At 37.8% G+C, this 12,679-nt stretch overlaps 1 protein-coding gene across 1 annotated transcript; it reads right to left on the reverse strand.

The window, feature by feature from the left end:
- Positions 1–1,605: 1,605 nt before the first annotated feature.
- Positions 1,606–10,051, reverse strand: LOC112166041 (DUF21 domain-containing protein At1g55930, chloroplastic). Its single transcript, XM_024302793.2, has 14 exons — positions 9,089–10,051; positions 8,658–8,755; positions 8,466–8,559; positions 7,906–7,983; positions 7,651–7,754; positions 7,488–7,569; positions 6,746–6,885; positions 6,502–6,580; positions 6,330–6,393; positions 5,105–5,196; positions 4,939–5,004; positions 4,330–4,446; positions 2,487–2,657; positions 1,606–2,037 (listed from the first exon to the last, which is right to left on the reverse strand). Exons 1-14 carry the CDS (start codon positions 9,659–9,661, stop codon positions 1,798–1,800), a joined length of 1,998 nt encoding a protein of 665 aa, XP_024158561.1. The 5' UTR covers positions 9,662–10,051; the 3' UTR covers positions 1,606–1,797.
- Positions 10,052–12,679: the final 2,628 nt, after the last annotated feature.

Genomic DNA, 12,679 nt, shown 5'->3' on the forward strand with positions numbered 1-12,679 from the left:
ATGGCTAGATCACAGAGCCTTAATGATGGGACTGTTAAAGTTCATTCTTCCATTTCCTTGTTGCAGGAGAGGTTTAGGCAACTGCAGAGAGCGAAGGAGATGAGGGAGGAGAGAGAGCTCGTGAGGCAGCTCATAGCCGAATCTGCTGAGAGGGGTAATCAAACTCAAGCCGCCCCACATTTTGAGCAGATGGGCTTGGTGTTTCAATCTGAAATGACAGGTTCTCAGCGAAAGCCACAACCCCAAGCCTCAATGTACCTCCAACCCAGTTACTTGCAGAGCAAGCAAAATTATCAAGCCGTCATGCGCAGACCAAGCAAACTTGATGATTCGGATGTGGACACTTCTCTTCACCTTTGAATAATTTCTAGTAATCATGGACCTTATTTCATGCTTCTCATAGTTTGTCCTTGTACGTTATAATAACGTTCTAAGCTAAATTATATCTATAAGACTATGAGAGTATAACTAATTACTTTCTATGGAGAAATATGAGCAATGTAATTATTAATATGTACCCGGAGGATCTAAATCACCTTTTTTTCATTTTAGAGTCGCCCTGATCGAGCCTCTTTTATAATGTCAATCATAATTATATTATGTAATGGTTTAATAACTACTATATTTCCTCTTCATGACTATCTCTGCAACCTACATGGTGTTTAATTTAGAAGTTGATAAGGATTTATGTGTGGGATTTTTTTTTTTCCTTCTTTTTTACATGTGAGGATCTGGACGGAGCTCATAATTTATCAAAATCACCATCTCGTTTCTGCACCTTCCAACCTAGGAGATTTTTCTTTTGCAATGTAGTCATGAAAGAAAGATAATAAACATGTCCTGATATAATTTTATTTTGCCCTTTTGGTAATCGTTTCTTGTCAAAAATATCTGAAATATTATGTAACTGACATTTCAATCCTAAAAGAAGTCACTGGACTGAGTGGAATCCTCATGTATATATAATAATATATTGCCTGATGAGTATTGAAAGAACCTATGACTCTTCTGAGGAACGCTCCCGCCTCCCAGTCTCTAAGGAAAATCACAATGCACAAATTTATCGGTAGGAAGAACCATGCCACCTCCTCAAGACTAGGGTTACAAATTTACAAGATAGAGATCCCTCTATATGTATACGGCTTGGAGGTGCTTATTCTGTGAAATCTAGGAGACTCCAGTTAAAGCGTGTTCAGTTTTCTCTCTGTTTAGTTTCTCAAATTTTGAAGGATTTGAATCTAGAACTTGGTGTGGTTGGTGATCAGCAGGTGGTAGTTTTCTAATTTTCTAATTTTTCTTTTGTTTCAGATTTGCGAATTGTATTAGGTGCTTTGAGTTTCATTCATTGTAGCAAACATTTCCTTGGTAATTATCCCCTAATCCAAATTTGATCTAACAAGGGTAGGAATCTTTACAAAAATTAAAACAAAATAACAAATAAATAAATAAATAAAAGTAGAAAAAGAAATAGAGGGAGCTCAAGGCCAATAACAAAATTGGAGGATCAATCCATCACATCATAAGAGAGCTAAACATCCTTGCTTTTGAATTGGTCCCTCTACCTAGTCTATCTCCCTGAAGACTGCCTACCACCAACTTAACCAATTTTGACATCAAAAAACCGCACTTCGCATATATAACAAACATGTATTACAAGAGGCAACTGAAAATCTTCGGATGTTGAAAATTTAAATAAAGATTTCTTTACTGCATTCCTTCCTGACTCTCGTTATTTGTGTTCTCAATTTTTGCTCTTCTATGGATTCCGGAAAAAAAATGGAAACAGGAGTAATTCAACTAATGTCTACTGAGATTATCAACAGTGTCTTCATGCTCATCAGATATTTCAAGATGTGGTCTCTTCTGGAATGAATCTTCATCATATTCTCCACCATCTGAGTCGTGACCACTACTGGACTTCCTTTTCACGATTTTGGGAACCAAGCGGGCAACCTCCTTGGTCTCCAATGTAGCAGTATCATTTTCTAACCTTTCAAATCGAACAGCACCAACCTTTCTGGCATTTCCAGCTAGAATCTGCATTCAAGACAATATTAGTCTTAATATTGCTTTCTAGGCTCAATAGTCGGAATAATAAATTGTCAATCTACTACCCTAGCTTTTATTTCCCCCAAGCACACCCTTCTGTTAATTTTTTTAAAAAAATAAATAAATAAATCATCCATTACTCTGTTTAGTATAAGTTTTGTATAAGCAAGAAAATTGGGTTTGGATGAGGCTTAGTCTCAGAACACAAGGCACTGAACGAGATTCTACCCAGGTTTTGTAGAAAATGCTGTGGTGGCACTGGGAATTGGCATTAGGGTTATGATGGAAATGCTAGTTATTTATGGCATCTGCAATAATCATTGGCCATCTGAAGATCATCTAAACACATGCAAGACTATTGTTGAAATGGCACTCAACTATGTCTGCAACATGTAATGGATTTGCATTTATATATAGCAAGATAGTCAACATCGTACCTCAAGTTTAAATATTTGGTGCTTTTCTTTTTTCTCCTGCTTCTCGGATTTGGATTCATCATTCTCCTCTTCATTTTCCTTTTCAAGAACTACTTTGATGCTCTCACCCGTCCTTGGAATATATCCAAATGCTTCACATATAAATCCTGATACCGTCTCATATTGATGACCCTGCAAACATCAAGTGAAAAGTGAGAGGTCAATGTGCAGCTTTGCATAGAGCAATTGATGGAGTATGTGAATCCATATAACCTGGTTCATATTGAAAAAGAAAACACATCAGAACGGGAAAAAATAAACACTTTCTGTATATGTTATGCTCTGCTAATCAACATTGAGCAGACATTTACAAGGTTTTGTAATACTGCAGTTCAGTCTTGTTCATAATCATAATTATCAGGCTCAAGTGCAATTATGACCCAGTAATATGCCCCCTGAACTGGGTCATAATTGTCGATTTGCACCCCAAACTTGCAATTAAAATAACCAACATATTTACTTGGCATAAATTGTCAATTTTCACCCTCTCTGTCAAAACGATGTGGCACTTCCGCACTTATAGGATCTATTTGTTTGCCAATGTGACTACCAACCACATGACAAACTAAAGATTATAAATAAAAAATAAAGAAAATCAAATAATTTTGCAAAACATTTTAGAAGAAAAAGAAAATAAGATGATTGAAAAGATGGATGGAAAATCCTTAATTCAATGGAGTGTGAATTGAAGCAATTATGGATGGAGAATCCTTAATTCAACGGAATTATGGATGAGAAATCCCTAATTAGGTAGAGAGGGTATAAATTGACGATTTCTGCCAAGTAAAATGTGCTGATTTTCACAATTCCAAGTTCGAGGTGCAAATTGACAAATATGGCCAAGTTCAGGAAGCATATTGGCAATTAAGCCTAACTATAACGAGAGTATAAACCATGCAAGTAAACTATTAAAATGTGTATCCATTGCATAACTTGTGCTCTTTAAATTTAAATCAACAGCTACATATATAAGATCGATCAACCATCGAAAAGAGATGCTACATCAATGTGGATAACTATTCATCAGAAGGTTTTAACCAATGATTATTGTTCAGCTTTGCTGCTTGCACAAGCCTAAGGTGGATGCTGTGGATTACTTGATGGTTTGGACAACTGTGCTTTTGGTCCCAGTGTTATGAATTTCACGATTTTAGTTTGAAACAAAGAAAGCAAAACTACAATCTAAACATAGCATAGACACTGAAGATGCAATAGGCCCTTGATTGTTCGCTGTGTAGTGGGGTTTGGAATTGTTGTTTTTTTCCCTTTCTCCCCCATTCTGTTGCAAGTTTCTGCTATTAGGATGGCCTGAGAACTTTGCTTCCTCACAGATGTACAAGATATAAAAGGCTTCTGCCTCTGTGTGTTTATGGACTACTTGGCTTAAATAAAACCAGAGAGCCTTCAAAGACATCGAATATATGGTTCTTGAGCTCAGTGACAATGAATTATCGAGGAACTACTGGACCATGGAAGCCTTGACAATGTAATGCACTGTGCCTCCTAGGTGCTTTCTAACATAGTTCTACTTGTAAACAGTAAAAAACATCAAAACTTTATCTGATGTTCTAGTTGTATTTTGTTCCAATACAATTTTGCAACAAGAATGCACAAGCTATATACACCTCAACTGTAGTTAAAATGTGGTCTCTTTAGCATTATCCATTATGAATAGAGTAGGAACTAGAAACTAATGTTCAGAGCCAATATAAGCAGACGAACAAATGCCACAAACGGAAATGGTATACCTATATATAGATTTCAAGACCAATACTCAGTATTTAGAACTCAAAAGGATAAATACCTCGGGCATTTTCACATTTAGATCTTCAGAGAGCTGGTCTATTGATGTGTTTGCATCCACATCAAATACTCCCTCTGCACGCATTACGATGTAGCCAGTTTTTTTCTGAATCTCCTCCTGTTCCAGAATCAACAATTTCAATAAGTACGAAAATGGTAAGTTATCAACCAGTCAGAAGTACAACAGCTGATTCCGTCAAAATATTAACACCATGATTACTAGGGGGATTCTCCAATAAGGACCTTATGAAGGATTAAATAAATACGCTGATTCCATCATTGGATCAGTATTTAAACTTAAACCGACAATTTAAATCTTCATCATAAAACCTCCTACTGTTGAAATAAGAGTCTAATTAAATCCTTATAATAAGATCCTTAATACAATCCCAAAAGCAATAAACCATAGTTTTGTGTGTATGGAGTGAAGGCTCATTTACTTTCCCTATAAAAAGGAAGGCTCATATCTTAACCATAAATTTTCTGGGACCAAAAAATTTGTTCAATTGTTTACATCTAATTGTTTTGTAAATTAGTTGTGTCTATGGGTTGTGCCCTTTGCCGCTTCTATTGTCAACGACATATCAGAGAGGTAGACAAAAGACCATACCTTGGAATCATTTTCATCAAATATTTCACCAACAATTTCCTCCACCACATCTTCTAGGGTAATTATCTGTTTCACCACAAAACAACTTAGGAGGCAGGTTGCGTAACTTGTTGAAATTTTAACAGCAGCATTGGACATAATAAACTAAAATGACGACATAACATACCCCTACAGTTCCACCATATTCGTTGAGAACCACAGCCATGTGAACCTTCCGAATGCGGAATTCTCTAAGAAGATTCCAGACTGACATTGAATCTGCAAAATGAATCATACTACTTAATACATTTGAAAATTACATACCAGATGGTGCAAGATGTTCCAGACAAAAACAGACAAATGCCTGCAGTTAAGGCACGACTAGTATTGAAGTTCAGATACTCAGGTGCGCGCAAAGTAGAACTGAGAAGCATAACCACATTGCTAGAGTTTGGCAGTATGAATGTGGGATTAGACTCATTTAGCATGACTAGTATCGAGGTTCAGATACTCAGGTGTGCACAAAGTAAAACTGAAAAGCAAGACCACATGGCTAGAGTTGGCAGCATGAATGTCGATTAGACTCATTTAGCATGAATCTGATTAAAGAAAAAATGTTTGCATATCACAAAAGGAATAGTGCTTATGGTGGTTAAGTAGTGCTGAAATTGGCACAACAGAAATTTTGAATGACACCAACCAAGAAACAAGAGTTTCAAATTTCCAGATAGCTTTGACTATAACAACCTTATGTTGCTTGCAGGGATGTCTAACATAAACTTCACATTACATTAAATATAAAAGTTCACATTGATCAAAGTAGAGGAGGGATAACTTTGTGAGTCCTGCCTACTATCATTGTGTGACATCAGTTCCAGTCTGCCTACTGACTTCTCCAAATTCTGATTTATATGAACTATAAGTTTATAACAAATAAATCAGTTTGGAATTCAATGTAGAAGACTGGCATGACGATGATGGTCAGGTGAATCATGTGCATAGAGAATAAAATTCTCTGCTGATGGACTTGCACACATGGGGCACACATGGGGAACACTCTTGAGCAGGGTCCAGAGTCTTGGACACAACTGATGATATACCTGCTAGGCTATTCTATTGGTTTGAATGACTTGGTAAAGTCAAGGCTAGTGATTGGTAAGTGTTTCTTTTGGGCTTAGTGCACGCCTTAAAAGAAAATAAATAAATAAATAAAAAAAGAACATTGTAGGTGACAACAGATGGTTTGCTGGATTTGCCTAAAGGTTAAAGACATCACCTAAGCACATGAGCAATTATGCAACAACGACCCAGCAACTTCAATTCCAGTGATATCATTTCATTTCAAAAATGGTTTCATTCGTAAAGAATATGACGGGAATTTTTTCTGTAATGAATACAAAATTAAAGCTTACCCGGCACAAAGTAACCAGGTTTCTGAGCCATATCCCCAACAGTAGTACTCTCTAGTAGCTCACCCTTCAAAATTAAACATAATTACATTTCTGCACATGAGATTGTTACATACAATCAAGAGACAAAGAATATACTAACCACAAAGGGAAAATAGGAGTACAAAAATCTCACCTTCTGAACATAATCCAGGAGATCCATTGCATATGCAATGCCTACAATGTTATCAACACGCTGCTCAAAAACAGGCACCCTACAAGAAAGTTCAAAATATTATCAACATATAGGCATCAAGGAATATTCACTGCATCAATTAATCCTACCTAACCTAACAAGCAAAATAAGGTGTATAAATCTTCTTGGAAAAATATAATAATAATGAAAATAAAAATTATTAAAAAGAAAGGTCCTTGCTTACCTTGAATATTGATGAGTCACCCACAAGTCGTGAAAATCAATTAGCGTTGCACTGCCATCAATTGCAACTACATCTACAAGAGGTGTCATCACCTCTCTAACGTGCGTATCTTTAATCTCCAACACATTTTCAATCATATCCTGCAAAAGATTTTGTATTTACCAAAAAGTACATCTTACATAAAGTTACACACACACACACACACACCAGCCAGCAGAGAGAACACATTATTGAACTAGTTAGCAAATGAAGCTGTAGCCATTTCAAGCTTCAAAGGAGACAAAAGCATCACTGCCGATAAGATGTATGTGTATGGTTGTACCAAAAGAAATATATGTATGTACACACATGTACATGTGAGGGATCTAGAGATTACATCCTCTTTAAAGTATCATCGCATTTGTACTAAGACTACCCTCCGCAGAGTTTCAATACAAATGCTTTGATATCCCACATCCACCCCTAAGTTTTTATTCTCTCCATATACAGCAGGACCTTAACTCACACAATATAACAACGTTATTCGGGAAATAATAACTGTCTCACATATATAGATATAAAAATTATGGATGCAACTACAGGATACTTGATGGCAGAAGCACTGAATTTTAAACTGATAGCTTGTATGACATTGATTGAATTTCTTCACTATTAGCATTCAAAAACAGCAATTATGGTTTAGTAGTTGGAATTACCAAAGCAATAAATACTTCAGCAGATAGAACTAAAGCTATTGGAGTACCTGTTCTTCCTCCTCTATTGCCCCACTTAACTCTGCCCCTCGCAACATCAGTTTTAACTCCTCTTCAGTAACATATGGTTCACTGATTGAAAACCAACAAGAAAATAAATACAAATAAAATAGAAGTTGAGGATAATTCAGACTTGAGTATTCAAAAGAAAACCTTCTTCCTTTCAACCCTAGAATTTTCAGCATCCCCATTGATAGATATGTAACAACTCTTCCGACAGGATATAGTACCAATGAAAGCCAAGCCACCGGCCTAACCTAGAGGCATTAAACCAATACACGTTGAATTAAGCAAGGCAGGCAGGAGTAACAGAAGTTAAGCACAAAGATACTATACCAAAAGGCAGGGACGTCTAACTAGTATTCACATGTGGAACTTAGTTAAAGTTAGAGAAAGAATCTAACTTACCACAAACCTAGCAACTTCTGTGGGATTGTGAACAGCAACACTTTTGGGAGTTATTTCGGTGAGGAGCAAAATAAGAACCTTGCATCATTAGCATTATTAGATATCAGTTCCATACAAACAGTATTTCCTCATATGTCATGGCCTTCCCTAACAAGTGAGGAGAGGACAAAACAGAACACTGATTTTGCATTTTAACAAAATTTCAGTCTCAACACCCAATTTATATAACATTAACATCTGGCACTCGATAAGACGTCCAGCGAATTTGATCAATCTTGAGATTGCTTACAGTAAATACCCTACTCAGTCATAAATGAAAGAACATCTCTTCGGTGTCCGCTCCAGATACCAAATATATTATACCCGGTTGTGTCTTACGAGATTACTGATATAGGACACGGTACAAGTTATTGGCATTTTCAACATTAGAAGCTTGATCATAAAAAATATCTATGATATAAGGACCACAAAAACTTAAACTGACCAGTACCCAGTTTGTCACAAACAAACTTTAAAACCTCCAACCCTGTATCATATCAAGCAGGGAAAATGAGACATACAGTCATTACTCCAGTTGCTGCACTAACACCAGCTTCACCAAATATCGCTGTTGCAGCCTCTGTAACTAAAGCAGTTGCTCCAATATTGACAACACTGAGTACACAAGTAAATTCTACAATAAGAAAGAAATGTTCAACTTCATGATGAAAGAAAGGAAAGACAAATGCCAACAATTATGAGAAGGAAAGTACGTTGTGCCAATCAGTATGGTTGTCAAGAACCGAGTCACATCATTGCGAAGCAATCTGAAGACACCATTTTCAGGCTCTTTCTCAGCCAACTCACGCACCTGACACAAATTAATATCAATTAAGTAATCTTTGTTGAAGATTCTACAAGGTTAGATCACTCAGATTCTTTCAAATCAATTTGGATCATTGCCCTGCTTATGAAGATTCTAATGTGTGTAAATTCACTGGATAATGATACATTTCAAAGACAACACATTATTTAGATACAGGCACCCAGAAGGCCAAAACCTATAAAGCTCATACATTCCAAGGCATAATGTGCTAACTGCAGATTCTAATAGGTTAGTTGACTCACATTCTTCCAAATCATAATTGTTTAGATCATTCGCATGCTTCCAAGATTCTAATGCCAAAACACATAAAGTTCATACCTTCCAAGGCCATAGCGTGGTAATCGAAGTCTCTGCCATTGAGAAAAAAGCCGAGAGACCCAAAAGCGCCGCCAAAATCAAACCCTGCTCTTTAAAAACCTGAAGAAGCAGCAGCGTCTTCGGCCAAGCATTTCTGAACATCAACATGCACTTGTCAACAACCCCATAGCTTGCATTGACCACACCCTCCACAGCAAAAGCTCTCCTAGCCCCATACACCAAAACCCCACAAACCATAGCTGCTAAAACGACTCCACACTTCACCATTACCCTAACAAAATCAAAACTTGAACCCGAAACAGCATTTGTACCACTAGAACTCTCACTATCTTTACCTACAGCTCTCAAACGAGCTCTATTAGCAAACAAGTCGACTCCTTCGCATCTTGGACCTAAGAACCTCCCAAAATCGCTAGTGCCAATGCAATTCGACGCCAATCGAAATGGGTATCGATTACTTTGCACCAAAACCTTGGTGGGGAAATTTTTCTGCTTATGGTAATACAAGAAACTCAATGATTTCGAACCAGAAATGAATCTGGGCGGGCTTAGAATTGAAGACTCAAGCGCCATAGCACCAAAACCAGAATTTGAACAAGACCCAGAACGCAGAGTTGAGCTCCCAAGAACTAATCAAAGCCAAAGAATCAAAAGAATGAAATTTTTTTTCCTTTTTTTGGAATATCAGAATTGGATGCTCAAGTGTGGATGGGATGGGAGGCTAAGGATGTGGGAGGAATAGAAGATGAAAAGAATTGGGAAGGAAGAGGGTCATGGTTGAAGGGAAAGGACGGAGAGATAGAGAAGTGGGTGTGGGATACTTGTTAGGATTGTTGTTTGTTCATAAACATGTTTCGGTGTTGGAGTTGGCGGAGTGAGCAAATTGAGCGTGGGTTTTGTTTGTTGCTGGTGAAGACGTGGGGTTTGGTAGCGGCAACCTGTATTCAACTTGATTGCAAACAAATCCAAGTATCCGACCCTCGTGTTTTTGTTTGCTCTTTGCTTCCAACATTTTCATTTTTGTCCTATTTTCGTTTCATAAAAATTTATTGAATAGGATCGGCAAGTACAAGAGGGTGAGAAAAGCATCCTCACAGCAAAATGATGCCCTAATTACATTCAAGGGTTAATAACATATATTTGAATGTTTTATTAGCCATAAGGTCACTAATTATTTGTTTCCTGAGAAGTTTTATATACACATCCTCAATTACTCAATGCACACCCCCTACATTTTTTTGTCATCAAACTTCCGGATCCCTCCTCATTAATAAATAAATAAAAACAAACAAAGAAGAGTCCACAAAAATAAAATAAGAATTAAATATTTTATATGTCAAAATATTAATTAAATAATTTCTTATAAGTTAAATGTTATTCTAGTCTTCATAATACAATCGACGTCTCTTTAAGATCATACGTGAACCTCAATAACAGATATAATAATTGTAGTCAACATGAAGAATTAGCAAGCAACCAAATTGGTTGGACATATCAAAAAAAAAAAAAAACAAATTGGTTGAAAATATTGAAAGAAGTTTTTTTTTTTTTTTTTGACCTGAAAGACGACAAACTTTTATTGATGAACTAGGTATTACAAAGAAGATCATCAAGTGCCGGAGGGACATTCCCACTCCAAGAAACTTGCAAACCCGAAGCCAGAGAACTATGCGCTAACTTAAGGGTAACCTTATTAGATTCCCTGTATATGTGCCTAAAGCAAGAGCCAGGCAAAGATAACAAAGACACTGAAATGTCATCTACAACTCTTCCGATCTCAGAGGTATCTTCACCATCGGCGTGGACAACTTGCACTAGCTGTAGACAATCTGACACAAAAACAAGTGGAGATAACTGATGATCAATAGCTAAGTTACAGGCCAATCTGCTAGCTAAGGCCTCCACTATCAGAGGAGAATGAGCATTCTCACAGCAATAACAAATTTCGGCAACAGTAGAGCCTGTGCTGTCACGGACCACCACCCCAAGTCCTCCCCTGCGGGAACCCGCATCATAGACCCCATCGAAGTTAGCCTTAAGCCAGCCAGCCGGAGGAGGAGCCCATCGTTTGACCTGGCAATTAGTCTTGGTCCGGTGCCTCGCCGTGGCCGCCTTATAGGATTGAAACAGGGACAATACCTGAAAGTGAACCTGAGCCAAAGAGTGAAATTTTCCAAACCATACACGTTGATTTCTTTCTTTCCAAATACCCCAGATTACAAATAGCAACAACCCAAAGTCTTCACTGGAAAGATTGGAACAGCAGAATTGCAACCATTCCAACATAGATCCCAAAGGAGCCGAAGTAACCTGTTGCAGCGCTAGAAATAAATGGAACAGATCCTTGATAAAGGCACAATCCTGACTAATATGAGTAATGGATTCTTCTGCATCATTGCAGAAGAAGCACCTAGCCTCCAGATAGACTCTCTGATCTCTAAGCTAAGAAATGGTTGGTAAGATAGAAGCGCAGGCTCTCCAGCAAGGTTCTAAAAATCGCTAGGCGCTAGTCGGGCTGTGGCCAAGGGACTAGAGCCCAGGCGCCTAGGCGGTTTTTAATTTTTTAATTTTTAATTTATTTTTATATCATATAAAATTATATATATAAGAGTATATATAAACTTTAAATGAATATATGAAGACTTATTATAAGTTATAATAAAAGAATAATAAGATATCCTATTAAAATATAGTTTTATTCCAAGTTTCCAGTGATGATTCAAACATAATCAATGAATTAAAGAGGGGAACCTAGGGTAGAGTGGAAGACCCAGTCAAAAAGAGAAAACGTGAAACACCAAAAAACGAAACAAGGTTCTCTCTCTTCCTCCTGCTCTCCTCCCCTCCGTTTTTCCGCCGGACCACAGTTTTGACGTCCCCCTTCGTCTGCCCTTGCCACATTCCTTAACAAGCCCTCGGGCCTCCTTTGCGCAGCCTTCCTCATAGAAGCTGTCAGGTTGACCTCAAAGGCTTCTCCCTCTCTATCTCCATTCTCCAATAGCTGGATCGAAATCATGAATCTCTCTCTCTCTCTCTATCGCACGATTTCACTCTCTGGGTTAGAAATTTGAAAGCGGATCTCATCCACTTGAGTACAATCTGATCTCATTGAGAATAGAGAAGATCGAATTTGTGATTCCGGAAAAAAATTGCAGTTTCTAAACCCAATCCGCCCAGATCCACCTAGACCCTCCTAAAACTGCCTAGGCGGCCACCTAACTCCAGCCCGCCCAATAGCTCTGATTTTCCATTACTCGAGTCGGAGAGCCGCCGCCCAGTGCCTAGGCGGCCTGGGCGGCCGAGTTTTAGAACACTGCTCTCCAGATATGGACCTTAATTTTTCCGAGAACCTTTGCTGCCCAAATATGTTTCCAAATATCATCACTATCAACCGAACTAGAAGAGTGAGCATACAGAGGATGTAATTCTACAACAGCTAACTTGTAAGCACTGTTGGTAGTAAACCTACCTTTGACATCATAATGCCAAACCAAACGGTCAGGTACCGAGTTAGAACAAGGGGAATAGAATTGATAATAAGAGCATCATGCTCATCAAAGGTATAATCAATCAGCTCCTTGTTCCACTGCC

Source organism: Rosa chinensis, chromosome 5, assembly GCF_002994745.2.
Source record: "Rosa chinensis cultivar Old Blush chromosome 5, RchiOBHm-V2, whole genome shotgun sequence".
Lineage (NCBI taxonomy): Eukaryota > Viridiplantae > Streptophyta > Magnoliopsida > Rosales > Rosaceae > Rosa > Rosa chinensis.